Below are 27,097 nucleotides of genomic sequence, written 5' to 3'. Positions count from 1 at the left end.
AGCCCCATTAGGATTCTCGGCACTTTTCCCTGGCTGTGCCTTTCCCATCGCAGCTCATAACTCTGTGTTAGCTTTCCCTGCTCGCAGCCTTAAGGGCATGTTTACGTGTTCAAATATCACTACAAATACCAGGGAAAAGGTCTCAGCTCGAGAACAGATGCACGCTGGCTGGTTTGCTCCTGTGGAGAGCAGTGCTGGCAGTGAGGTGTCCATTGGGAATGCCCAGGGCAGGTTTGTGCAGTGCTGGCAGTGAGGTGTGCATTGGGAATGCCCAGGGCAGGTTTGTGCAGTGCTGGCAGTGAGGTGTGCATTGGGAATGCCCAGGGCTGGGGCAGGTTTGTGCAGTGCTGGCAGTGAGGTGTGCATTGGGAATGCCCAGGGCAGGTTTGTGCAGTGCTGGCAGTGAGGTGTGCATTGGGAATGCCCAGGGCAGGTTTGTGCAGTGCTGGCAGTGAGGTGTCCATTGGGAATGCCCAGGGCAGGTTTGTGCAGTGCTGGCAGTGAGGTGTCCATTGGGAATGCCCAGGGCAGGTTTGTGCAGTGCTGGCAGTGAGGTGTCCATTGGGAATGCCCAGGGCAGGTTTGTGCAGTGCTGGCAGTGAGGTGTCCATTGGGAATGCCCAGGGCTCAGGCAGCTCCTTTGCAGTGGAGCCTTTCCTCACTGCAGTTCCCAGTGCCTGTTCTCCGTGCCCTGCCAGCACTGACACCGTTTGGGTTTGTGAGGTGGCATTCAGCTCATCTCAGCACTGACACTGTTCGGGTTTGTGAGGTGGCATTCAGCTCGTCTCAGCACTGACACCGTTTGGGTTTGTGAGGTGGCATTCAGCTCATCTCAGCAGGTCGTTTCCTCCTGTCCTAACACTAATTCAGACTCACTGGAAGCTCCAGAAGATCTCTGGAAAGCTCTGCTGAGCTCTTTGCTGGCAAAGGGCCGTGTCCTGGGCAGGGGCAGAGCACACTGCTGAGTGTGGGGACACTCGTGGCTCACACCCCTCTCAGCTGTAGCCAGGTTTCAGTTTTCCTGGGTTTTGGATGTGTATTTACCCAGCTGCTGCACAAACAGGTCTTTGTCTCAAGCTGAAAGTTGCAGCCTGTCACTCCCATTAGTTTGTCTGATACAGATCTCTCTTTTAAATTTGCCTGCATCTCCTTTTATCGCTTTCCTTTCATGAATCAATCTTGTCTGTTTGTTTTTAAGGAAAATGCTGTTTACTACAAGGTTTGAATTCTTTTCCAAATATGCCTTCAGTCACTGCAGACAGTTATTGTGGCTTTCTCCAAGCTTTTCCAAGCCCAAGGAAATAAATGACTCAGCATAGCCTTGGGTTGATAACCAGTGCTGCTTAAATATTGATGAATTTCTGACCCGTCCACTGGCGTTTTAATAACCTATCCATCACAGAGATATTGAGTCCATATATAAGTAATATGCTATTATTACCCAATATAAATAACCCTGATGGGAATGGTTTTCATTGTTGCTGAGCAGCGAGGGCTCCCTAGGGACACTCAGAGTTTCTGATCCCCTGATGTATTTGTATGTCCCGAGTGTGGGAGGACAAACACTGCTGGTGCTCACTGGGGAACACTCCCGGCCTTTCCCAGGTGCACTGCAGGGTTTGCTAAGACAAACACCAGTGCTCCCAGTTCACAGCCCCCCTGTCTGCTGCATGCTGCCTGTTATGGGTAGAAATTTGGGCACTTTGAATTAATGCATAGGAATGAGCATTAGAGGCTCTCTGACAGCTGCTCCTGCTTCATCTCCTCTGAAGTTCTCTTTGATTCCGTTTGCTTGGATTCCTGGCAACACTAATTAGACTGAACTGAGCTGTGGTGAATGAAGTCAGCACAGGCAATATTGAAGGAGACTCTTAAACCCCATTTTTTACTTTGTGTGAGCGTGTTCTGGACACAGATCTCACAGCTCCATCTCTGGCCTGCCCTCCCCAGGACCAGGATGGACGGGGCAGGAGGGCACTGGCGCACACACACTCCCCTCTGGCTGCTCTGCAGCAGTGGAGATGAAAGTCGGTGCTACCTAGAGAATTATAGAATATCCTGAGCTCAACAGGAGCTACAGGAATCCTCAAAGTGATCTCCTGACCCTGCACAGGACAGCCCCAGAATTACACCAGGTACCTGAGAGTGTTACCCAAACACTTCTGGAACTGTGTCAGGGTTTGTACTGTGGTATTCCCGTATTGGTGTCAGGAATTGCAAGGCTGGATGAGAAGAACAGAGATGCTGGGATTTGAGCAGCAGGTGACAGAGAGGTTCGTATCAGGCACAAAATACCTGATTTGTTCAATGTTCTTGCCATTAACTAAGAGCTGACAAAATGCCTTTCTCCTTTCCAACTGTTACTTTATTTTTATGAGAACACAAGCATTCTGCAGCACATGGAAAGCTCCAATAGCAAACAGGGAATGCATCCCTGTGCAGCCACAGCAACAGAGACCTGTTGTGCTGGGAGCAGCCAGGGCAGGCCCGTGGCACAGGTCCTGTCCACTCTGGGTGGCTGCTGAGGGTGGTGGTGCCTCCGGAGGAGAAACTGCTGCCCACAGAATGTGCTGCACCAGCACAGCAGGAGCCTGCCCTGGCTGCAGCAGGGGCATGGCTGGGGAGGGAATTTCACAACTCCTGTGACAACTCTTCCATCATATGGGATAAGGAATATATATATGTATATAAATGTATAAGCAAGAAAATATGTTGTGTTTGATGGAAAGCTTTGTGTGATTCCACTGACACACACTCCTGACCCAATAAATATTAATAGCATTCCTTATAGAAGGCTTCCTGAAAAAATCTATTCCCCAGCAAAGGAGTGGGAAAATCTTGTCCTAGTTCTGTGATCCATTGCAATGCAGATAGGAATGCTGTGACTGAAAACAGAGCAACTTGTTTTGGCATGCTCTGCCTTCGCTTTGAGGTTGTTTAAATTATTGAAGAGTACTAGGAAGAGCTTTCTATCCTGGAGTTGATCTTTGTGAATTCTGTTTTAGCAGTAATATTAAACATATTTTAATTTTCTAATTCACTTTCAAAACAAAAATCCCAGTTCATCATTATCCTTGCATACAAAAGGAGGTACCCGGAGGATGGGAAGCCATAATCTCAGACTCATCAAAATGTAAATCGCTTTATTATATAATCAGTAGTGTACTGTGAATGTGCCTGACTGTCTTTCATATAAAATAAATTTAAAAATGCAAATAACAAACCAAAGCCATTTACACATGTGTAATACATTTTAGTCTGCACCTACGCTGATGCAGTTTGGGGTAATTGACAGTAAAACTTCAGTGTACAGGATCCCCTGCTGGACGAATTACAGTGTTTGCTGTTTGTAGTGGTTTGTTCACGTTCCTGGCTGTTGTCTCCTGAGATTTAAAAGAAGCCCTGCTGGTTTGCTGACACAGGGAGCTTTTTAATAGCTGGTTCCTGATATGAAAATTTAACTAAAATTGTGACCAGTGGTTGAGAACCGACTAATGTATTTGTGAATGAATTTGACAATGTAGTTTATAAACAAGATTTATTTGGCTTTTTTTCTGGGTTATTCTCCTGGATTAAAAATCTCATTTCAAATAGGATTGGCTTGTTGAAAATTTTATCCTCACATGCACTAACTAATACAATTTACCTTGTCACAGCCTGCCTCCATATGTAGCTTGTGATTGTGTACCAGCTTGGCTTGCCTGGTTCATTTTGATGGATCTTGTGCTAAATTACAGGAGTTTCCTTTCAAGGTCTTAGATTTGGATTTTCTTCCTTTTTTTTCTTTTAAATTGTATCATTTAAAACCAATGTCTTGAATGAGCCTGAAGTGGAACAAAGCTTTTATTTTGACTTGAGAGTTCCCTGTTTGCCCTGAAACAGGTGGGGTTTTGATTTTACTTCTTCACAAAATGAGAAAAATATTTTTCAGTTCAATGCAAGTCAGTTTCTCTTCTAAATTTGGGTTGATTATTTGGAGAAAAGCTGGAAGTTTCTTTATTCAGACAATTGTGGATAATTATCCTAAAATAGACCCGGCAGTCTGAGCCAAATACAAAGAGAGCCCACAGAGAGAGACTGGTGCTTGTGCCCCTCCTGCTCCCTGCCCACAGCACTGAGCCTGACCTGTGTCTCCTCTTTCATCCTGCATGCTTGGGAGGGGAGAGGGAAATACATTCCCATCTGATCAGTCCAATTATGTTTTTAAATGTACACCATGAGAGAGAAGGAGAAGCCCTGAATGACGGTGTGTGCCACAGGACAGTGCTCTCTGCATTAGTGCTGATCCTTGGGGTGCCAGTTTCTCTCCCTGCTGCCTCTGTAGCTTTGCTGTGCTGGCTCCAGCTCTCGGTACCTTTGTGGTGCTGTTGGGGCTCTCAGCCCTCTCACAATGAGAGGTTTGCTCAGAGCTGCTCCTGGGGCCTCACACCCTCCTGATGGGAACCCCGGGAGCTGGAGAGGCAAATGAAACCAGGCACAAGGGATTCCAACAAAACAACTCCATTAGCAGGACCTGGGAGGGTTTGTGAGGCAGTCGTGGTGCTGACAAGTGAGCTGCAAAGAAAAGAGGAACATTGAGTGTGACTGGAAGATGGAAAATTGCTTTTCCTCTCCTTGGTTTCTCTTTGTGTGCAGCCTCAATGCGCTGTGTTGTCACCAGGTGTGGAAGCTCTTGACCGAAGCGGAGGAAAATGAGGACTCTATTAGAAAAAGCAAAATAGTTAAGTGTTATTTGTGTAGCTATTGCTTTCCTAGGCAGATCTTCATATTCTAGTATTTCTGTGACCTTTCACTTTTTTTTCTTACATAAATGGGAGAATCAGGTCAGCTCAGTTCCCACATCTAATGGCTTGTTGACAAGGAAAAAATTGATCAGAATTGCTATTGTGGAATAAATTATTCTAAAATAGCTGCCCATGGATACCATTATTCTGAAATGAGTGCTCCTTTTTTCTGATTAGCACATGATCTGCTGGACCAATGTTTGTCAGGTTTCTCGGGTAGTCAGTGGTGAGCTTGTAGGAATTGGTGTCTCCCAGAAAATCCCTTCACTCCTCGACCAGGACCTGTCACTGCCACAGCCCTTCCCTGGCAGAGCCCATCCCGGGCAGAGCCCTCTGCAGGCCCCCCAGCAGCACAAACCACAGCAGGAGACTGCAAGGTCTTTATGGCATTTTCAACCCTGGTCGAATTCTTTAATGTTTGTAGTCTTGGACGAGCTCTGAGAAGCATCTGTAACTTGATACTTTTCAGTTGCCTTCTGAAGAATACAGAGAGTTTCATTCCTTGGGAAAAAAATAGATGACACATTTTTTTCCTTGCAGTTCCAAGCATGCTCCTCAAGTTTCAACCCAGAGCACTGCTCTTTTGTTTCATCAGAACACACTGGAAGGGACTCTGGTTCACACTGAGAGCTCCTCCATCCCTTTCCGTGTGCTTTTGCTTAGGCTGGAGGCCCCTGATGGTCTGAGCTTACTGAATTCCATGCACATTCCAGCTGCTCCCAGGCTTTCCTGACTAGGAAGTGACTGCTCCACTCAGAGTCAATGAACTCAGCGCTGCCCTGGGAGGTTCCTCCTGCAGTGCTGGCGGGTCCCTGCTGCCTGCAGGGCGTGGGGAGCGTGGGGAGGGCTCCGGGCACACTCTGACCTGTGCCCGTGCCAGCTCTGCTGGGGCCCAGGGCCCTCCGTGGTTGTCGCCAGCTCCGTTTGCCCTTGGCTCAGTGTCACAAACCAGCCTGCTCTCCCTGATTTCCCAGCTGCAGAGGAGAGATTTGTTAATAATTTTTGCTTAGCCAAGCAATTATCTTGCTGAAGGTCAGGCAAGGATTTTGAGATGCCAGGAAAGGCCGTTTCATTGTGTGTGTTTCCATTTTTCCGTTTCAGATGGCCTGACAGACTGTGTGGACCCTGACTGCTGTCAGCAGAGCCATTGCTACTCGAGCCCTCTGTGCCAGGGCTCTCCGGATCCCCTGGACCTCATTCAGCAGAGCCAGCCACCCTTCCACCAGCACCCCCCACGGCTCTTCTACGATCGAATCAGGTTCCTCATTGGGAAGGAGAGCACTCATGTAATCCCAGGAGATGTCTCCTTTGACAGCAGGTGAGTCTTCTTTTAAATGAGGGACACTTCTGAATATGGAGAACTGCAATTAAATTATCTAGCCAGGGAAAAATGGGGATACCTGGAGAGCTGAGACTTCTTCACCAGTGCTCATAAATACTTGAGAGGATAGCAAACTTTGAAGTCCCAACAGCTGAGGATCCTGGTTATCAGGCTGTTGCTGCCTGTCTGACTGGTGGAAGGGTCCCTGCAGCACGCCCTGCTGCTCCTGCTAACAGGACTGGCTCCTGTGGAAGGTGAAGTGTCTCATCCTGGTGAAACCAGCAGGGGAAGTTCAGCCCTGCACACTGTTCATGCCTCATGGCAGGATGCAGGAGGATTCACTCCTGCTGTCTTCAGTCACCTTCTGCCCAATTTGATTGGTATTTGCAGTGTAATGAATTTCACATGTGTCACTTACATAATCTAGACACATAATTTAAAAACTTCCTTGGTTTTGCTTCACCTTGATGAAGCAGTGTGGAGTTTACCATTCTGTGCTGCAGGTTACCATGCAAAGAGCAGCATGATCCCTGAGTGTTTGTGAGATTGGCTTTGCCCTTTACCAGGAAGGAACTGTGCAGCAGAAAAAGGGCACTTACTTGCTCACAAAACCTGGTAACACATTTTCTTGAGCATTTGAAATAGAGGGGCACATAAGTTTTTATGCTGCAGTTCACTTGGGAAGCTATAACTTACATGCTGACAAAGAGATCCACAAATCAGCCACATCACCTGACTATTACCCTGTCAACTAGGCCTATGCATTAGATAAACCATGTTCCAGGAATAAGGAATTTTTATTTTTACAGTACATAGCACTTGTATTACAACCTCAGCACAATCCTGCACACACATTCAGCGCACCTTTTTCTTCAGCATTAATTTTTGATAAAGTAAACTTGTAAACAGTCATTATTGATCTGAAATACCTAAACATTTAATCCCTATTAATAATGTAACAGGATGTTATCAATATGCAGAACAGCTGGCCATGAGGATGAGCTCCATGAGGAGCACCCCCTGCCCCTGGTGGGTCTCCTGGAGTGTTGTGCTTATAGTGAGGCTCCTGCCCTTGGGGCAGGCTCCTTGGCTGGCCCTGTGTGAGTTTAAACCAAAACTGAGCAATTCTCCTCCTCGAAATGCCTCCCAGTGAGGGGCTTGCAGAGGAGGGGAGTGCTCAGGGTGCCTGTACAGTGTTCTGTGACACTGCAGATGTTGGCAGCCAGATTGCACATAATCCCATCAACGTGCTCTTATAGATATAAGGAATTGATCTCTTAAAGCTATCATTGATGGGATTTAACTTGGATTTAAAAGCTTTTCCTGAGTATTTCGTTCCTTTTCCCTGATGCCTGCCGTGCCTCTGAGGAGTGTGGGAGCAGCAGCCCACGCTCGCCGTGGCCTCTACCCTTCCACTGAGGAGCAGGGCTTGGCTGCAGTGCTGTGCCTCCAACAGCCCAGAGACCATTTCTGCAGTGGGAGCTGCAGACAAATCCTTGCTTGGGCGGGAGAGGCTCCCTGGGACTGAGAGGAGGTGGCTGCACCTTTGGAGCCCGGGCAGTGCCCCGAGCCTGGTGCTGTGCCTGTCCCTGGGGTCTGGCAGCAGCAGCCTGCGACGTGCTGGGCACCCCAGAGGCTTCCTCAGCCACACTCGGCTGGATCCTCGAGCCTCCCAGGCTGCTGAAATGTTGTTCATCCATAAGTCAAATATTATTAAAAACTGCCAGAATTTTACTCAAGGATGAGAGATAAGCAGGGTCTCTTTCAGAGGCAATAGCTAAACTGTGCTGCCTCTGTTCAGAAATCTTCCTCTGACATTGCCAATCTGTCATCTTGTGTCGGTGCTTCTCCTGGGGATTAAGATTACTGGAAAAATACAGAAAGACAACTGCTGCTACAGTAAAAACATCAGAAATCTGTGATCCAGCCTGTCTGTAAAGACCAAAGAATGCTTGGGGGGTTTAATCTCCTTTGGGCTGTTGCTGAAAAGTTTCTGTCTAGGCAGATGATATTAACTCACGGCTGCCTGCAGCACCACTGACTTTATAGCATTGGTGGGTCAACACGAAATCTTGGAAGGACTGGATGTAATAGTGGCATGCATTTATTTCAGAGCACTGCCATCCATCCCCACTGGTGCTCCAATTTTGCAGAGCCCTATCTGTTTTGGTTTTTTTTTGCGTTTCCCTTTACAAGAAATCTCTGAGACCATTAGGAGGATTAAGGAGGAGACATCTATCCAGAGTTTTCAGTCTTCTCTTCAAATGGCATTGTGCTTTACTGTCCCACAGGTCAGTGGAACTCTAGTGTGGCTGGTCATGTTTGCATGAGTCTCCCTGGAGACAAAGTGATGTTGATTAGATCTTGGAAAGCCATCAAAAATGGGGAAGATTATCTCTGTCCTTCAGACTGGACCTGTTTGGTCTCTGCCATATCCTGGAATTTTCCAAATAATCTGAAATTCTAAAACTAGTTGTTCTGACAGCTGCTGAGACATCCATCCCTCTGCATTTGTATCTTGGAGTTTAGCCTAGGCCTAATATTTAAACATTTGGCTTATCCAGTACAGTCAGGATGTTGCTTGAGCCATGGCTAAATACTACACCAAAAATGGTGTTAAGGGGCTCCATGTTTGCAAAACATGTTAATTTTTGTTATGTCAAAGCTATGTCATGTGCACTGGGCTTTCACAAACTCCCACTTAAACTGTGACATGCTGAAAGGCAGATTAGAGACACTCTGGATAAATGGAGATGCACTTGCTTACATCAGGTTTTAACCTACTGCATGTAGCAGGGTGTAGCAGATTATAATGTTTTTGTCAACTTCTGCTCTCAGGAAGGTTTTTAGCTTGTTTCTTTGCTGAGGATTATTTTCATGCATGCTGCTGGCAAGCTGCTTGACTCACTGCAAATTGCCCTGGAAAAGGGTCCAGTGTGTGGTACTGAATTAATTACCCTTCAAATGCTGCTTACAGCAACAGTGTCAGCAGGAAAACAAATGTACCTCACTAGCCTTCAGCTTCATTTCTCTCATTGAAGATTTTAATCAGAAATGTAATACAGTAAATGACATCTTCTGGGAATGTGACACTTGCAAATTCACAAGCTGCTTGACAGAGTTCCATATCTGAGCTAATGTCTCAGCCTGAGGTGCTTATTGCAAACATAACATGCAAAACAAAAGCAAAACAATAGCAGGTAAGTAGCAGCAGAGCAAGGCAGAATGGTGGTAAAATAATAAAATCCTTTACAAGTATTGAAAGAATACATCTAAAATTTAAACTTCTGTTCATATTTTAAATTAGAGATGTCAAACAAACTGCCTAATAGCAGAGATCTGAGATCCCCAGAGTGGTGAGTTCCTCAGTTACTCATGGAATGACCCATGAAGCACTGACACAGGAATTCTACTTCTTTTAGGCCACCTGCAACCCCTGGGAATCTCAGCTTTCCCTCAAAAAGCCAACTGCTCCCTCTGGAGCTGCAGATTTAGTACAGCTTGCCAGGGGACCGGGAACGTTTTTAATGCATTTGGAAACACTAAGGCAGCTTATCAGGGACATGTTCCTGCCCAGCTTCACCAAATTAGAGAAGACATTTTTGCACTTACTTTCAAGTTAAAACAACTTGGAGAGCCTTAGGTCTGGGATTATGCAATCACCACAAGGAGGAGGCTCTTGGACAGAGAGTGGAGTTCCCCCCGTGAGGAGGCAAAGCAGGGCAGGCACCAGAGTGAGGAATGAGTCTGAGAGGCAGAGAGTGCAGTGCATGGAGGAGACATCAAGATCTTTAGAGGTTTCTCTGCTCAAGTGAAGAGAAGCAGTGAGTGGTAGCACGGCCTGCAGCTCCTCTGGGAGGAGGATGGATGTGGAAGCAAGGAAGCGTGAACTGGCAGTGCCTGTGGAGGGACATCCCTGCAGGGAGCTGCTCCAAGGGCTCTGCCCGGGGAGGGAGGCAGGGAGGTGTTCTGAGTGCAGGGAGGTGTTCTGAGTGCAGGGAGTGTTCTCTGAGTGCAGGGAGGTGTTCTCTGAGTGCAGGGAGGTGTTCTGAGTGCAGGGAGGTGTTCTGAGTGCAGGGAGGTGTTCTGAGTGCAGGGAGTGTTCTCTGAGTGCAGGGAGGTGTTCTGAGTGCAGGGAGTGTTCTCTGAGTGCAGGGAGGTGTTCTGAGTGCAGGGAGTGTTCTCTGAGTGCAGGGAGTGTTCTCTGAGTGCAGGGAGTGTTCTCTGAGTGCAGGGAGTGTTCTCTGAGTGCAGGGGAGTGTTCTCTGAGTGCAGGGAGGTGTTCTGAGTGCAGGGAGTGTTTTCCTCTATTTACTTCGTGTAGAAAACAAAGCAGAACTCCTGTTTTGCACACTGGCAGTAATGCAGTGTCTCCCATTCCTCTGGGATTTATCAGCATCTTCCCATGGCCTGGGAGCATGGAATCCCCGTTAGCAGCTGTGGTGAACGGTGTACCCACAAAGGGGTTCGTTTTTACCAGTTGCATTTCCTCCAGCAGAGGAGGGTCAGGCTGGACAGCCCAAGGACTGAGCAGAGCACTCCTGCAGAGGCACTGGGGCGGGTTACTCGGTGAGCTTATGGAGTTAGACAAGCATCTGTCTGGGCTGATGGAGGCAGAGTTGATCTAACCCGAGGCAAAGGAATGGACAAGATAAAGTCTTGTATTTCCTTTCAGCTCTCATTTTCCATGACTCTGTGATCCTGTTAGCCCCCGATTAGATGCAGTTAGTAACGAGTGCACTTTCCTGTCCACTGACTTTGATGTGTCCTGCTGTGCTGCCATGGTCCAGCCTCTTCACTGGCATGCGAGGATAAAGGAGAGACTGGGTGCAAGTCCAGCGCATCCCAGAGGGAATGTGGAAGGGCATCAGATGTGGTGGGGGATTGAGAGAAATGTGTGTTCCACTTGATTAGGTGCCCTGTGAGTTTAGCTGTGTAACTTTCTGGAGTTGGGTGAAGCCCGTGTATCTCGCTGCTGCCGTATCACATTAGTTCAGCTTTTTCTAATGGACAGCAGTGCCCTGTACCTAGCAGCAGGGAATGAGGGTTCATTCTCTCACAAACCAGCACTCCCTGGAGCTGCAGCGAGCTAAATCACACCATCAGGGAAACCTTTGCAGTGCTGTTCAGTGGCAGAACAAACAGCACCCTAAAATATGTCAGGAGACAGGAATACATTCTCCCTGTACCAGCAGTCCATGGGAGAGCCTGTGTGTCATCCCAATGAGAGAAAACTTTTTCAAATCAGCCTTTTGGGCTTGTGTGATGTTGCTTCCAAAAATCCGTAGTGCCTCTGAGAGCAGAGCGGTTCTGCCTGTGTGGGACCCAAGCCCGGTTTCTGAAGCCAGTGTCCCCCTCCCCTGTGACGTTTGTCCCTCTGTCCTTGCAGGCGGGCGTGCGTGATCCGCGGGCAGGTGCTGGCGGTGGACGGGACGCCGCTGGTGGGGGTGAACGTCAGCTTCCTGCAGCACGGCGAGTACGGCTTCACCATCAGCCGCCAGGACGGCAGGTCAGCCCCGGGGCTCCTCCAGCGGGGCGGGCGGTGCAGCGAGGCCAGTGCCAGCCTCTGTCCGTGTGCACAATCCCCACGGACGCTCGGGGGGGCGTGGGGGTGACACCTGCTCCTGCTCTGGGAGCACGGTTGGTTGGAGCTCTCTGTACTGAAGGGACCAAAGAAGAAAGAGGAGAAAAGAAACCTGAGCTGCAACAAAATTACAGTGACATGCAAATTCCTGGAGTCCAAATGTGCCAGGTCTGCTGTAACTGTACCCCCTTGACATTATAATATTTTCACAAGTCGGGTTTCCCAGGAAATATCCTGTCTTCCTGCTTTTTTTGTTGTTGTTGTCAAGTGTTAATCATTCACGTAGTTTATTGAGGTGTCAATGAAGTCAAATCCTTCAGTTGATCACCTGAGACACAGAAGGAGAAGTGGGAACAGGCTCTTTCCAAAGACAGCTGGTTAAATTGTTGTTCCATAGCCAGCCCCAGGTTCCCCTTCTTCAGCAGCCTCCCAGGTCTGGGTTCATTTCCCAAAGACAGGTGAGGCTTCAGTATATTCTATATTGCATCCATTTGCAATAGGGCCATGACTTGCTCCTGAACTTCAGTTAAGGGCAGGTTAAGACTTCACCTTCCTTGCCTGGATTGTGAATTACAGGAAATCTGAAGCTGTCTTCCAGCAGGGAAAAAGTGGTGCAATTTGTCACTGTTTCCACAATTAGTTTTTTTTTGTTTGGCTTTGCCAATTTATAGAAGTAGAGAGTGTGCATATTTATTTCACCTCAGTTTATTGACTTTCAAATGGCACTACTGAAAATTAGTAATTATCATTTCCTCCTTATGCTAGCCTGGATAAAGTTGTTGCATTAAAATATGCTACCTGTATTTTGCTGTGAATGTAATCGGTGTCATTTGGGAAATGTGATGAGATATGCATAATTAAGTCTGACTTCTTATCACAGTTTGTTACCATCAAAATCCTCCATAATAGATGCATTCAGTAGTACAGAGTGGAGCAGCTATTTACATATTGCCTTGTGTTGCCTGACTGTGGGTGTCAGAAGCTCTGGAATGGAGACGGAGCCTCTGTGTCCCACTGCTGGCAGCCCAGATGTGCCAAAGGCTCTGCACAGCAGCTCCCAGAGGATCACCCTGCTTGTGCTCAAGAGCTGGCTCAGTGCTCAATTAATCACCTTTTTCCCAAAAATTTCATATCCTGTGCAGGGAGGTCGTATGCTCAGTGCACTCAGCCTTCTCCTCCTGCTGCTTTTAGAAGAAGGGGAAGGGTTCTGTGATGGGGCTAAGGCCTAACAGGCTTTAAGCCTTCTTATTCTGCTCCTCCTGCACAGATGAGGAGTGGCATCCTTTTTCTGGGATAGGAATTGCTTTTCATACAAACCAAAGCAACTGGGCTCACACTCGTGTCACAGATGGCTCGTTAGTGTGATGCTAATTGATAAATAGAGGGGACAGAGGGAAATAACAGTGAAATTCTGTGCCTTGGTGTTGGTCATACAGGGAGAAACACACAGAGGTAAAGCTTCTTTGTGGGGATGTGAGGAATGTACACTTGAATGATTTCACATACTAAATTAACAGCTGTAGTAACAAACGTGAGGTTTTTGTTTGTGATGCATTGAAAGATGTGGTAATGTGATGAAACAAAAACAAAAAGAAACAAAACAATTTGTTTTCTCTTTTCCAGTTTTGACCTTGTGGCTGTTGGAGGAATCTCTGTCACTCTGGTTTTTGACAGATCTCCTTTCATATCTGAAAAAAGAACACTTTGGTTGCCTTGGAATAGATTTATCATTGTAGACAAAGTTGTAATGCAAAGGACAGAGCCGGACACACCATCTTGTGACATCAGTGGTTTTATCAGTCCAAATCCCATTGTACTCCCTTCCCCCCTGACAGCATTTGGAGGGTCCTGTCCTGAAAGAGGAACTGTTATTCCAGAACTACAGGTAATGAAAAGACTTTTGAATGAACAGTTTGTTCTGTTGCAGAGCCAGGTTTAGCCAGGCTTCAAAGACAGCGAGCAAATAACTGCTGTAATGTTGTTCACTTGACAGAGTAGCACCAGTGCATATCTATTCAGTGCTGTTTAACAAGATTCTCTTGTCTTTATTCTTTCTTTACTTTTTAATATTTAGAGGTGCTTTATTTCTTACCTTCAAGTAGAAGAAGGTGGGGAATGCTAACATGAATTATTATTGAAGCCCTGCTTTGATAGTGATGCACAAAACCATTCCCAGTTACAGATGAAGAGTTCAATTTCCCAAAGATCAGTGTGAGACGATGCTTGGAACATTCCTAGGAGTGTTTCATCCATTCACAGCTTTATCTCAGATTTATTACTTTCTTTCCAAGGTAGAGCAATTTTAACATGATCTTCAGGATTCTTTTTAAACTTTGTTTTTCTTGACACTCCCATAAGTGTTTAAATTTCTAATTAACCTAATAATTAACTGCTGTTTTACTTGGGACTTAAAAGAGGTTGTGAGAGTGGAACACACAACAAAACATAGCTCAGGTCAGATTAATGCCCTTATTTTTTAGTATTGTTTGAGCAGTTAGATTTTAAAGACTAAGACCTCTTTTGGGTTCTCTTTCTATTTCACCAAGGGAGCCTGGAAGATACTTTGGAGGGTACCTGTAGCCTCACGAAAGTGTTGCTACTTTATTCTACATGTGAGGCCTCTGCTTGAACTGAATTATGTCTGAACACCTCCATGGCTATTGCCATGCTTCATCCAGTGGACAGTCACAGCATTCACAGAATGTACCAAGGGAAACTCATGAACATAAATTAAGAGTAACTGCTGCACACCAGTGAGAAAGAGCTGGGTCCCAGTGCTCCCCAGGAGTGCCTGGCTCTTTGAGGTGCTCAAAGATGCAATCTGCTCAGAAACTCCTCCCCAGTTCTTTCCTTTCCTTCCCTTTTTTTTTTTTTTTTGTCATTGGAGATTTCTTAGAGTGTTGAGTTTCATTGTATAGTTCTGGGAATTGAGCAAAAATTAACTGAGAATAATAGCAGAGATATATCAGCATGTATTAATGCATGAATATTTCTTCCTGCTTTCCTGTTAAAAAATGGAAAGGAATGTCAGCTGTATGACAGAGAGGGCAGCTGGGATGTCAGCAGGAAGGAAGGGGAACACTGCAAATCAGGAACAAGAAAGGGAGCAGGATTTCCCTGGCAACACTACATTTCATATGTTGAAATGACAAGTGCTGGCAGGCCTCCAGCTGCACTGCAGCAGTGCTGTGACAGGGATACGTTTGCAACGTGTAAATAGAAGTGGTTGAAAGTGAGGCAATCTATTGTTAAATAAGGAAAATGTAGAAACTGGAAAATACAAACAAAACAGTTTGTCTTTTTCCAAGCACGATGAATTTAACAGTGACGGGTGGATTCATTAGTACAGAGATGCACTGATATCATTAGCCTCGTTAACCACAGTCCAGTCTCCAGGTGGCTTTTGGGTGACAGTGGTTGCATCCTCCAAGAAGCCGTGCTGCTCTCTGCCTGCCCCTCCTCACAGCCTGTCCCAGGGGATTCCTCTTCTCTGCAGAGCTGGGTCCTGTCTGTGGCTCCGAGCCCACATCACTGAGGAGGTCGGGGCCAGTGTCCCTGTTCCCCTGCAGGCCAGGCTCTGGCAGCCCTGGCTGCTGTGTGCCCGTGGCCACGGCACAGGGAGCCCAGCCCAGCCCAGCCCAGCCCAGCCCAGCCTTGGTCCCAGTTCAGACAGGCTGGCAGCAGGGCCCGGGCTCTGGGCTCACCTGCTCTCCCTGGGGCTCACCTGTTTGCCAGGTGTCCCTGCTGTGTCCCAGTGCTGCTCCTTCCACGCCCTGCCCCTGCTGCTGGAGCTTGGCCTCACTGCACACATGGTTCAGCAGGAGGGGGTTTTTCCTTCTTAACACTCCCCAAGTTAAAGTCTCCAAAGCAGGATAGCAGCTTAACATCACAATGCATATGATAGAAGGTGTGTGTATATTTAAAATTTTTAATTTTATTCCGTTCAAGTAAACCAAGTAATAAAGTAAATCTGCACAGATTGTATGTGAGAATATGTGCACGGATGCAGGGTTCACTCCCCAGCAGATAAGAGGGAAGCAGCAGAGGAAGAGGCTCTTACCAAACACACAGCCTGCCATGCAGGGAGGTGACCAAGCAGTGTCTGATGCTGGACCTTCTGTCCTGTGCCTGACTGCTGCATTGCTGGAATAAACCACTTGTTCCAGGGGCATTGTGTTCACATCATAATCGTGAAATGTAAAATAATTGCCTGCTCTTACTATTACAGTTCTGCATTTTTCTTGGCTGTAGATACAATGACGTGTTTTTTTCCAAGGTGGTGCAGGAGGAAATTGCCATTCCTTCCAGTTTTGTGAAGCTCAGTTACCTCAGCAGTCGGACCCCGGGGTACAAGACTTTGCTGCGCATTATTCTGACACACTCAACCATCCCTTCTGGAATGGCCAAAGTCCACCTGATCGTGGCTGTTGAGGGTCGTCTGCTCCAGAAATGGTTTCCTGCTGCAGCCAATTTGGTGTACACGTTTGCCTGGAACAAGACAGACATCTATGGACAGAAGGTTTCTGGGCTGGCTGAGGCAATGGGTATGTAGAATCACCTTGACCCAAGCACTCACACACATCAGGCCAGGAAAATACGGCAAATAAATTCTGTTGCTGCTCCTACATTCTTTTAAATCAAATGCCTCTTTAGCTAAAGTCACTGAAGTGACTTGTATGATTTCCCAAGAACATTTATTTTCTCATTCTTCCAATGTCATCTTTCTAATTTAATCAATTTGAAAATTCTCTTTTCCCTCAGAGGATGGTTATGTACTAACGGCATTATATTCAGCTGTCTCTGGTTTTGAATGTTACTTTGAATATGACCTTTGGTGTGTCATTGTTTCTGTCATTTTTTGGCTGTGACATTTAAAATGTCGTTTCTGCTTAGGGTTTGCAAAATTCTAACTTTTGGGCATCCTTTCTTACTACATCTCATATCCCCAACAGTTAAAACTAATGGATTTGTTGTTTAAAGATGTTTCTCTAAAAATCCTCATGTTTCATAGGCTTTGTTCAGCAAGCAGCAAGGCTATTCTGAGAATTGCTGCAGAAGTGCTGTCTGTGCAAACACATTTTATTTAGCCAGCTTTTTTTTCCCATTAATTTCATGATTTGTTTTTTTAAGGGCTTTCTGTTTTTTAATTTAATTTGCTGTTGTGTTGTTTAATGGACTAATAGATGCTTTGTACTAGAGTTACTTTACAAGCAAAGCTTAGTGCTGTGAATGAGCCCTGTTGAGTTCTGGGGTCAGCAGGAGCTCGTGAGGTGCTGCATCCCTCACTGCAGGGCTGCAGGGGCTGTTCTGGGGGCAGCCAGCAGCTCCCCTGGGATCTGTATTTTTCTCATTCTATTGATGAGAAAAATATAGAGGAGGAGGTCAGCTGGAGCTCTTCCAGAGCTGTGGTGGCACTGTCCCCTGAGCACACACAGTCCCTGCTGCCTGCAGGGACACGGCCACCTTCTCCCCTTACCCACGGCCACCACCACGGCCACTGGGGCGGGAAATGAGCCAGAGCAGCAGCAAATTCAGCTGAAAACTGAATAAGTGATACATTTTTGGCCTCATTAGTTTCCTGATCTGCTGTGAATGCTCATGCAGAAGCTCAGGTCTTCTCATTGCAGCTGGAGCTCACACGTGGCATTGGCCTAAAGGAGTCTGAGCTGCACCCTTGGGTGCAGGGTCTCCAGAGCTGCTGCATCATCTCTCCAGTCAAACTGGTCCTTCAGGGCTGGCACTGGCCCCAGGGCTGGCACTGGCCCCAGGGCTCTGGCCATCCCAGCTGTGTGGCAGGAGCAGCAGAGCAGGCCCTGCTCAGCCTCTGCAGCTGCAGGAGACCCTGGAGGGGGCAGATCCAGCCTGGGCCCACTGCTGGCACCAGGTCCTGTCTGCCTGTGCAGTGAGGGAGGGTACCAGGTGAGGTGCTGGCACATATTTGTGCAAATCAGAAATAAATGTTGATTCCAGCCTGCCTTGGGCACTGCCCTGGGTGACCAGGTGGGTCCCAGGTGTGTCTCAGGTGGGTCCCAGGTGGGTCCCAGGTGGGTCCCAGGTGTGTCCCAGGTGGGTCCCAGGTGTGTCCCAGGTGGGTCCCAGGTGTGTCCCAGGTGTGTCCCAGGTGTGTCCCAGGTGGGTCCCAGGTGGGTCCCAGGTGGGTCCCAGGTGTGTCCCAGGTGGGTCCCAGGTGGGTCCCAGGTGTGTCCCAGGTGTGTCCCAGGTGTGTCCCAGGTGGGTCCCAGGTGGGTCCCAGGTGTGTCCCAGGTGTGTCCCAGGTGGGTCCCAGGTGTGTCCCAGGTGGGTCCCAGGTGTGTCCCAGGTGGCCCCTGGGGCTCTCCTCAGCACAGCCTGCTGTGCCCTGTGTGCAGGGCTGGCACTGCCTCCTGCTGCAGAGGGAACAGTGTACCCTGCTCCCTCTGCATCCTGTAAGAGTCCTCCAGTGACTGAGGAGTCCAGTGCACATCCAGATTTAAAATGTTTTAATTCAGATACATAGCACCTCATGAAATGATAGTGCAGTCAGTGTCCCAAATTAGGACTAGATAAGCTTCATGTGTTTCAAGATTAATAAAGCTTACACAATAGTGCTGAATAACAACTTCTAAATTATTTAATTGATGCTTATTTTTTTTTATTCAAGTTTAGGTTAACTATGCTTCTTTCCAAAGAGGGGCAAAAATCTTGACATTTTAAAAGCATTACTAGCATGGTTTGTTAGATTCCAATAAAGCTTTATTTAATTTGGCACACTGTAGTTACTCAGGGACCTTTATCTGCATCCAGCACATGAATTTTTGTCAAAAATAGTTTCTTCTGCCAGTATATTAGCAACATTTAATAATGCATTCTGTTCCATTTTCATTTAAATTAAATTAAATTGGAGCAGGTTGAAGTCCTGGAAGTCAGGATTATAACCATCTGCTTTTGTTTTCCAAGTACTATAAACATCTATATTTTTCTTCGGGGTTATTGGCAGCCCTGATCACATAACCAGTTACAGAAAACAAGACTTTCTGAGCATATTTCCACATGCAAATGGTTCTGTTTAAACTTGGAGAAATGTTTGCTGGCATGTGGCCAGTCCCAGGCTCCTCACTGAGGCCCTTTCCTCAGAGTCACACCGAGGTGACACAGCAGCAGTTTCTGTTCTGGGTCAGTAAACACCCTGTGCATGCTGCACACCAGAGCCCAGGGGTGAAGCCCACGTCCCCCTGTGCTGCAGCACGAGGAGAGGATTTCAGTGCAGTGCTCCGTGAGCTCCTGTGCAGCTTCATGCAGCCCTGCAGCCCTGCAGCAGGGGTGTGCAGGGGTTGCAGGGCTGTGCAGGGCTGGCCCCTCCTGGGCTGTGCAGGGCTGTGCAGGGGTGTGCAGGGGTTGCAGGGCTGTGCAGGGGTTGCAGGGCTGTGCAGGGCTGTGATGGGGTTGCAGGGCTGTGCAGGGGTTGCAGGGCTGTGCAGGGCTGTGATGGGGTTGCAGGGCTGTGCAGGGGTTGCAGGGCTGTGCAGGGCTGTGATGGGGTTGCAGGGCTGTGCAGGGGTTGCAGGGCTGTCCCCTCCTGGGCTGGGGGCTCTGCAGCCCTGCCTGTGCCGGGTGTGTCTGGGTCTGCCCAGGGTAAGGACAGGTGAGGACAGGTGAGGACAGGTAAGGACAGGTAAGGACAGGTGAGGACAGGTAAGGACAGGTAAGGACAGGTGAGGACAGGTAAGGACAGGTAAGGACAGGTAAGGACAGGTGAGGACATGTAAGGACAGGTGAGGACAGGTGAGGACAGGTAAGGACAGGTGAGGACATGTAAGGACAGGTGAGGACAGGTGAGGACAGGTAAGGACAGGTGAGGACAGGTGGGGACAGGTAAGGACAGGTAAGGACAGGTAAGGACAGGTAAGGACAGGTAAGGACAGGTGAGGACATGTAAGGACAGGTGAGGACAGGTAAGGACAGGTAAGGACAGGTTTTCAGGGGAGGTTGCACTCCTGGTCTCTGTCTGCCTCACTGTCCTCTGTTCCTGACCTGTGTTTTGGCAGCAGCCCTCAAGCTGCAGGTCTGGCACTGATTATTCTTCTCAGCAGCTGTATGAAAAGAATTGGGGTTTGGTGCAGATGATCAGTGGCTCTTTTGAAATCCATTTTGGGACTGCAAAGAGCAGTACTTGCTGACTCCTAAAGTCTGACACCATAGGCACTAAAGTCCACGTTCATGCAGTGAAATTTCTGTCACCTCAGAAAAGTGCTATAAATTAATTGGATCAGAAAATAACACCCCACAATGAGGGTAAGCTGACAGAGATTTTAATTTCTTTTTGGTGTCAAAAAAATACTCTTCTTTCATAAATGAGTTTCACTGAAATCTAGTAAAGTTAGAGATAAATAATTTTTTGAAAGGTTGGTATATTACAGATGTCAAAATTATGAAGTTTTGTTTTGCTTTATGGAAGAACTAAAGAAAAAGTGTTTTAATCAGTTTGAGTTCCTAAGACCCACCATCCTTAGGGAAATTCAAGATTTTTCATCAGGTATTTTTATATTGTGCAAGCCTGTTAAGATAAATGTGTAATTCTAGAAATATTCAGCTTGTCAATCCATTTCTGCCTAACTATCCTTTTTACAGTCAGCAAACAAATTAAAACCAATTTGTTATAGCATGGATTCTTTTGTATTTAGGCTGTTATTCAGGTAATTAGCAGAAATGCAATAAACAATCAAGTCAGTAGTCATTGGAGGAGATTTATAACCTTATGAAATCCATAACTGATACCACAGACAATTTTCTCCTTTGAAGCAGTAGTAACTATAGCTGCAATAACATCCTAATCTCTTAACACCTTTTTTTCAAAGAATACCATACAACAATAGCAATCAGGCAGAGGAAAATTAGTGGCATCATTACCTGACAGATGAATATCAAAACCTGGAATGAAAAACTGCCTGGCAGTTCACTGAGAAATAGGTAGACTGAGAGATCTTTAATTATTTGTTTGCAGTGTCGGTGGGATATGAATATGAAACATGTCCTGATTTTATTCTGTGGGAGAAGAGAACAGTAATCCTTCAAGGCTTTGAAATGGATGCTTCAAATCTGGGTGGCTGGTCTATAAACAAACACCATGTATTGAATCCACAAAGTGGTAAGTCCCTCCTTTATTAACTGCCCATGCAGAAGGGGAATACAAATTTTAAAGGAATTAATTGTTCAGATTTTAAGTGCTACACTTGCTAATGTGTAATCCTCTTTGAATGTGCACCCTCATTTATTGAGAGCTGAACTGTAAATGCCATCTGAAGGGATGTTTTTAATGTTGTGGCTCCCAGGGTTTAGACATTAATATCACTGACCTGGGATCGCTGGCACAGTGTGGTCACTGGGATGGGGAAGGGCAAACTGCTCTGGTTCTCCCTCACTCTGTGCTGCAGAAGTGCCACATTTCAGCTCTGTCTGTGGTGTTACCCTGATTCCTCCTGTGCCTGCCTCTGCCTCTGCACAGCCCCGGGCAGTCAGGGGTGCCTGATCCCAGCCAGGGCTCCAGAGCCCCCCCAGCAGCCACTCCCCAGTGCCAGCACATTGCAAGGCGTTAGTAAAAAACTGTAAATGCTTTGGTGTCACACACTGACCCTGCAGAGATACTCTCCAAGCATGGAGGCGTGAAGATTTTTTCTCTTTGCTTTTATTTTACACCTAGGGAGGTTTCTTTTCCTCCATGAACATCTATGACTAGTGGAGCTAGTGGGACTAAATTATTAAAACAATACCTGTAGATAAATTATGGTAACTATATATGGTTTTGATGATATCTCATTGTCCAGGAGAAGAGAAACTTGAGGTTAGAATTTAGCACTTGTAAGTCAACAGAGTGTTGGATTCAGTAAAGTTCTCTCAATTTGCTCCAGCTGAGAGTCAGTCCAATAAAATCTATTTCCATCTGCAAACTTCTGTTGATGAAGATTCACGCACAGATGTCTGGCTCTCAAGTTTTACAAGTTCTGTTGCTGAATGCACAGCTACAGTATAAATATCCCAAATACAAAAGGTCAGATTTAGTTTGTAAATTATCTGGATTTCTGTTTTGATTTAAAATAGTTTGACATTTTAAACAGCAGTTCTTTCATTCCCTGTCTTACTGGTTTGTATAGATTGTCTCTTTTAAATGCCAGCTATTGACATTTTACAAAGAGAAATCTGACCTCAGTCAGCTGAGCCCCCAGCTGTGAGTCCCACAGTCTGCTCCTCAGTGCCAATTTACCACTTGCACAGTTTAATTTCCAGCCTGACTGCTGGCAGTAACTCCAGTTTGTGTCAGTGTCTGGCTGCAGTGGTTCCTGCTGCAGTTCCCCCGCGGGCACTGCCCTGTCCTGGGACCCTGAGCGCGTCCAGGCACAGCCAGGCAGGGCTCTCCTGAGCTCAGGGGTGTGACCAAGGCTCCCATCCCATCCCATCCCACCCCACCCCACCCCATCCCATCCCCTCCCCTCCCCTCCCCTCCCCTCCCCTCCCATCCCATCCCATCCCATCCCATCCCATCCCATCCCATCCCATCCCATCCCATCCCATCCCATCCCATCCCATCCCATCCCATCCCATCCCATTATCCCATCCCATCCCATCCCCTCCCCTCCCCTCCCCTCCCATCCCATCCCATCCCATCCCATCCCATCCCATCCCATCCCATCCCATCCCATCCCATCCCATCCCATCCCATCCCATCCCATCCCATCCCATCCCATCCCATCCCACCCCATCCCTGTGGGGCACAGGAGCTGCCAGCCCCGTGCCCGGTGCCCCTCCTCACCCTGCTCCTCTTCCTCGCCTGCCCCGCTCTGCCCATCCAGGCCGGGGTCAGGGGGAGCTGCAGCCCTCCAAACACCTGAGAGACACAGGGCAGGAGGGGCCAGAGGCACGGCTGAGCTGGGCTGGGCTGGGCTGAGCTGAGCTGAGCTGAGCTGGGCTGGGCTGAGCTGAGCTGAGCTGAGCTGAGCTGAGCTGAGCTGAGCTGAGCTGAGCCGAGCTGAGCCGAGCCGAGCCAGGCTGAGCCGAGCCGAGCTGAGCCGAGCTGAGCCGAGCTGGGCTGAGCCAAGCTGAGCTGAGCCGAGCCGAGCCGAGCCGAGCTGAGCTGAGCTGGCGTGCCACCCTCCCAGCCGGTGACAGCGGCCACGCAGGGACGTCCAGAGGCTGCTGAGGGCTGGCACAGCCCTGAGCACCCACCCCTGGCCCCTGGAGAGGCACTGGGGGCAGTTTCTGTCAGTCTGGAGGATCATCAGGGCACTTCTCATCATCAAGAAGAGAACAGATACCATAAATATCAGTTCCTACACTGAGGTCTTTTACAGACACCTGTATCTCATGAATACCAATGAATGTGCTATTAACCAAATTTTCAGGGTGTTAGTTGAATTAATTTTTTCTGATGGGCAAGTGCACTGATTCCGTTTCTATTTATCTGGGGCAAGGAGGAGTAGTTTTAGAGGGACTTTATGCTTAAAGGTAATTTCAAGCCCAGTGCAACAGAGCAATAATCAACTAAATTTAAAGCAGCAGCTTGAAAGCCTGATATTAAGCACACACTTACATTTATTGACAGCAAAAGATATTCTCCAGAGCTCTAATTATTTACTGGCATTTGTAAGAGGATGTTGAAAGATTACCTTAACATTGTAATTTCAGATAAAGGGCAGCATCTTCATTTCATAGCATTTTTATCCACTGCATAAGAGAGAATATTGCCATTTATTTTACAGGCATATTTCCAATCTATGCATTCTGTCCTCTATTGTTCATAAATAATTTTTTAAAAATATAATTCCCTGCAAAATAGCTGTGGTAACATTCACAAATTTCTAAGGTGAATTTTATCTTCAGATTTACCTGAAAGTCCCAAAAATGGTTCAGACAAAAGTTGGTAGAGACAATACATGAATACATTTGCTATACGCTGGGAAAACTCAGACATGTCTCAACATGTACTTCTAGAATATTCTCATTTCCCAGCACGAGTCCTCCAGAAAGTAAATTCCCCTGTGTTTGTTCCTTTAATAGTGCCAGTTTTCTGATGAGGCACTGGGCCTTCCAGGGGAAAGCAGAAATTTTGGACCAGGATCTAACAGAGCACCTATCTTCTGTTTGCAGTGGCCAAATTCTTGCAGTCACCTGTCGCTTCAGAGATACTGCCTAAATATATTACCTCATTGTTACTTAAAATAAACACTGTAGCTGTCAGCTTGAGAAAATGCATCTTTGTACTAGTCCTGGTATCAGTACCAGTGGAGACTTTGAATAATGTGTGCTGCATGCAGTGCTGGAAGACACTGCCTTAGCCTTTGTGGCAGAAGGGAGGATGTTTCTGCTGGGGAGACAATCACTGTGCCTCACAATTGCTGCTTGACTCTTAACTCGGCTTTGCTGCACTTGGCACCATTTTCATAGACCATGAAGGACTCACAGCTGAATTTGAATATTGATTTTGCACTGCCACTTGGTGCTCTTCTCTGAAAAATGCATAGTGGTCCTGCTATTAATCTCCTTTAATTAAATATTCAAACTGCCTAAGAAATTCCTCTGCTTCCTAATAAAAATTTATGAATAAAATGAATATTAAAGCAGTAATCCCCAAGAAATCAGATAGCACTGCAATTAGCAGTCAATTTGTTAGAGCATTAACCAACCATGAGTTCCCCTCCTGATGTTGGCTTTAAAATAGCCACTGCTCAATGAAATGGTGACAGCAAAGCTTGGGGTGAGCGAGATGGGGAAAGGTCAGTGGAGCCCTGTGATGGTCTGTAAAATATCAGCTGTTTGTGGCTGTTTGGGTAATCGGTTTTGCAGAGGATTTTGTGATCCAGAACCCAGAGCGGTGTGAATGCATTTGCTTGTCTGGTGTGTGTTTTCTCCATGCCCTCCTTCAGGCATCGTGCACAAAGGGGACGGGGAGAACGTGTTCCTGTCGCAGCAGCCGCCCGTCATCTCCACGGTGATGGGCACGGGGCAGCAGCGCGCCGTGGCCTGCGCCGCCTGCGCCGGGCCCGCGCTGGCCGCAAAGCTCTTCGCGCCCGTGGCGCTGGCGGCCGCGCCCGACGGCAGCCTCTACGTCGGGGACTTCAACCTGGTGCGGCGCCTGCTGCCCTCGGGGAGCACCGTCAGCGTGCTGGAGCTCAGGTACGGCAACACCGCCTGCCTGGGGCTCAGTTACGGCACCTCAGCCTGCCTGGAGCTCAGGTACGGCAGCACCGCCTGCCTGGGGCTCAGGTACGGCACCTCAGCCTGCTTGGGGCTCAGGTATGGCACCTCAGCCTGCCTGGAGCTCAGGTACGGCAACACCGCCTGCCTGGAGCTCAGGTACGGCAACACCGCCTGCCTGGGGCTCAGTTACGGCACCTCAGCCTGCCTGGAGCTCAGGTACGGCAACACCGCCTGCCTGGGGCTCAGTTACGGCACCTCAGCCTGCCTGGGGCTCAGGTACGGCAACACCGCCCGACCGGAGCTCAGGTACGGCACCTCAGCCTGCCTGGAGCTCAGGTACGGCAGCACCGCCCGACCGGAGCTCAGGTACGGCAACACCGCCTGCCTGGAGCTCAGGTATGGCACCTCAGCCTGCCTGGGGCTCAGGTACGGCACCTCAGCCTGCCTGGGGCTCAGGTACAGCACCTCAGCCTGCCTGGGGCTCAGGTATGGAACCTCAGCCTGCCTGGGGCTCAGGTACGGCACCTCAGCCTGTCTGAAGCTCAGGTACAGCACCTCAGCCTGTCTGAAGCTCAGGTACGGCACCTCAGCCTGCCTGGGGCTCAGGTACGGCAACACCGCCTGCCTGGAGCTCAGGTATGGCACCTCAGCCTGCCTGGAGCTCAGGTACGGCAACACCGCCTGACCGGGGCTCAGGTACAGCACCTCAGCCTGCCTGGAGCTCAGGTACAGCACCTCAGCCTGCCTGGAGCTCAGGTACAGCACCTCAGCCTGCCTGGGGCTCAGGTATGGCACCTCAGCCTGCCTGGGGCTCAGGTATGGCACCTCAGCCTGCCTGGGGCTCAGGTATGGCACCTCAGCCTGCCTGGGGCTCAGGTACGCCAACACCGCCCGACCGGAGCTCAGGTACGGCACCTCAGCCTGCCTGGGGCGTGCTGGAGCTCAGGTACACCACCTCAGCCTGTCTGAAGCTCAGGTACAGCACCTCAGCCTGCCTGGGGCTCAGGTACGGCACCTCAGCCTGCCTGGGGCTCAGGTACGGCACCTCAGCCTGCCTGGGGCTCAGGTACGGCACCTCAGCCTGCCTGGGGCTCAGGTACAGCACCTCAGCCTGCCTGGGGCATGCTGGAGCTCAGGTACAGCAGCACCTCTCACCTGGGAGAGCAGGTGAGCCTGAGCCCTGGGGCCTGGCCAAGGAGCCCCTCGCAGGTGCCTTGTGGCCGTGTGTGTCACCAGCTGTCAAACCAGAAAGCTCAAAGCGCTTTTAGTCACCAGTTAAATAGGATCTGGTAAGTGGCCTTTAGAACAGGCCTTGCACATGGATTTCTGCAAACTGCAGAATTAGTAAAGCTGATTTTTATTCCTGTGAGGTTTTCCATACATTTTCTCCAAAAGTTAAAATATACCATGGTGGGTGTTTTTGCAGGAAGCTGCATAATTCCACAGCAAACATGCAGAGTATCATGTCAGGTCACAGCACTGGGCCTGCAGACTTACCATGTTAATAATTAATACAATTACACTGCTCCTCATGCAGCAGCGGATGGGGCTCAGTTTAAGCAGACAGGAGCAAACCTGGAGTCACAGAGTGCCCGAGCTGGGCTGTGCTGCCCTTAATGACTCTCTGTAATTATCACCCCGGCCTCCCATTCCCTTTGAGGGACAAGGCAAACGCAGGAAAGGTTTTGGACATAAATACATGAAATTTCTCTTATTTAATGTCCACCTAACCAATTCTGTGATTCTGTGTGCTGGTTGTTCAGAATTAACTGGGCTGTGCAAAGGAGCAGTTTGAGAGAAAGGAACACCAAGTGAGAGGATAACCAATGGTTTGTTAGTGGGGATAACCAATGGTTTGTTAGTGGGGATAACCAATGGTTTGTTAGTGGGGATAACCAATGGTTTGTTAGTGGGGATAACCAATGGTTTGTTAGTGGGGATAACCAATGGTTTGTTAGTGGGGTACTGTCAGTAGGGCTGTGAGCACTCAGGCAGAGAACACAGCTCTGTCCAGCACTAACATTCCTTGTCTTTTCTTTCCTTTTAACCCTGAACTGCCTTTCCAGGAACAGAGACACAAGACACAGGTAAGTAAAATGTAATAACGGGTATGTGAACCACGTGTGAGGAGACAGTCTTACAAAAGTCCTTTTAGAAGTCTAGATATAAAGAAACACCCTGAATTTAATGAATATAAATGGTAATAAATACAAATGTTTATCAAATTCACTTTTCACCATT

General features: G+C 48.1%; 1 protein-coding gene across 1 annotated transcript in view; it reads left to right on the top strand.

The window, feature by feature from the left end:
* Positions 1–27,097, top strand: part of TENM1 (teneurin transmembrane protein 1) — a 209,518-nt gene that overhangs the window by 138,718 nt on the left and 43,703 nt on the right. The window contains exons 14-20 of the mRNA XM_063416608.1: positions 5,886–6,102; positions 11,495–11,614; positions 13,313–13,574; positions 15,966–16,233; positions 20,670–20,813; positions 24,583–24,832; positions 26,923–26,943. Of these exons, the coding sequence (XP_063272678.1) occupies positions 5,886–6,102; positions 11,495–11,614; positions 13,313–13,574; positions 15,966–16,233; positions 20,670–20,813; positions 24,583–24,832; positions 26,923–26,943 (1,282 nt within the window). The remainder of the gene's footprint in view (positions 1–5,885; positions 6,103–11,494; positions 11,615–13,312; positions 13,575–15,965; positions 16,234–20,669; positions 20,814–24,582; positions 24,833–26,922; positions 26,944–27,097) is intronic.

Source organism: Prinia subflava, chromosome 20, assembly GCF_021018805.1.
Source record: "Prinia subflava isolate CZ2003 ecotype Zambia chromosome 20, Cam_Psub_1.2, whole genome shotgun sequence".
NCBI classification, from domain to species: domain Eukaryota; kingdom Metazoa; phylum Chordata; class Aves; order Passeriformes; family Cisticolidae; genus Prinia; species Prinia subflava.
This window is presented reverse-complemented; position numbering and strand designations above follow the sequence as displayed.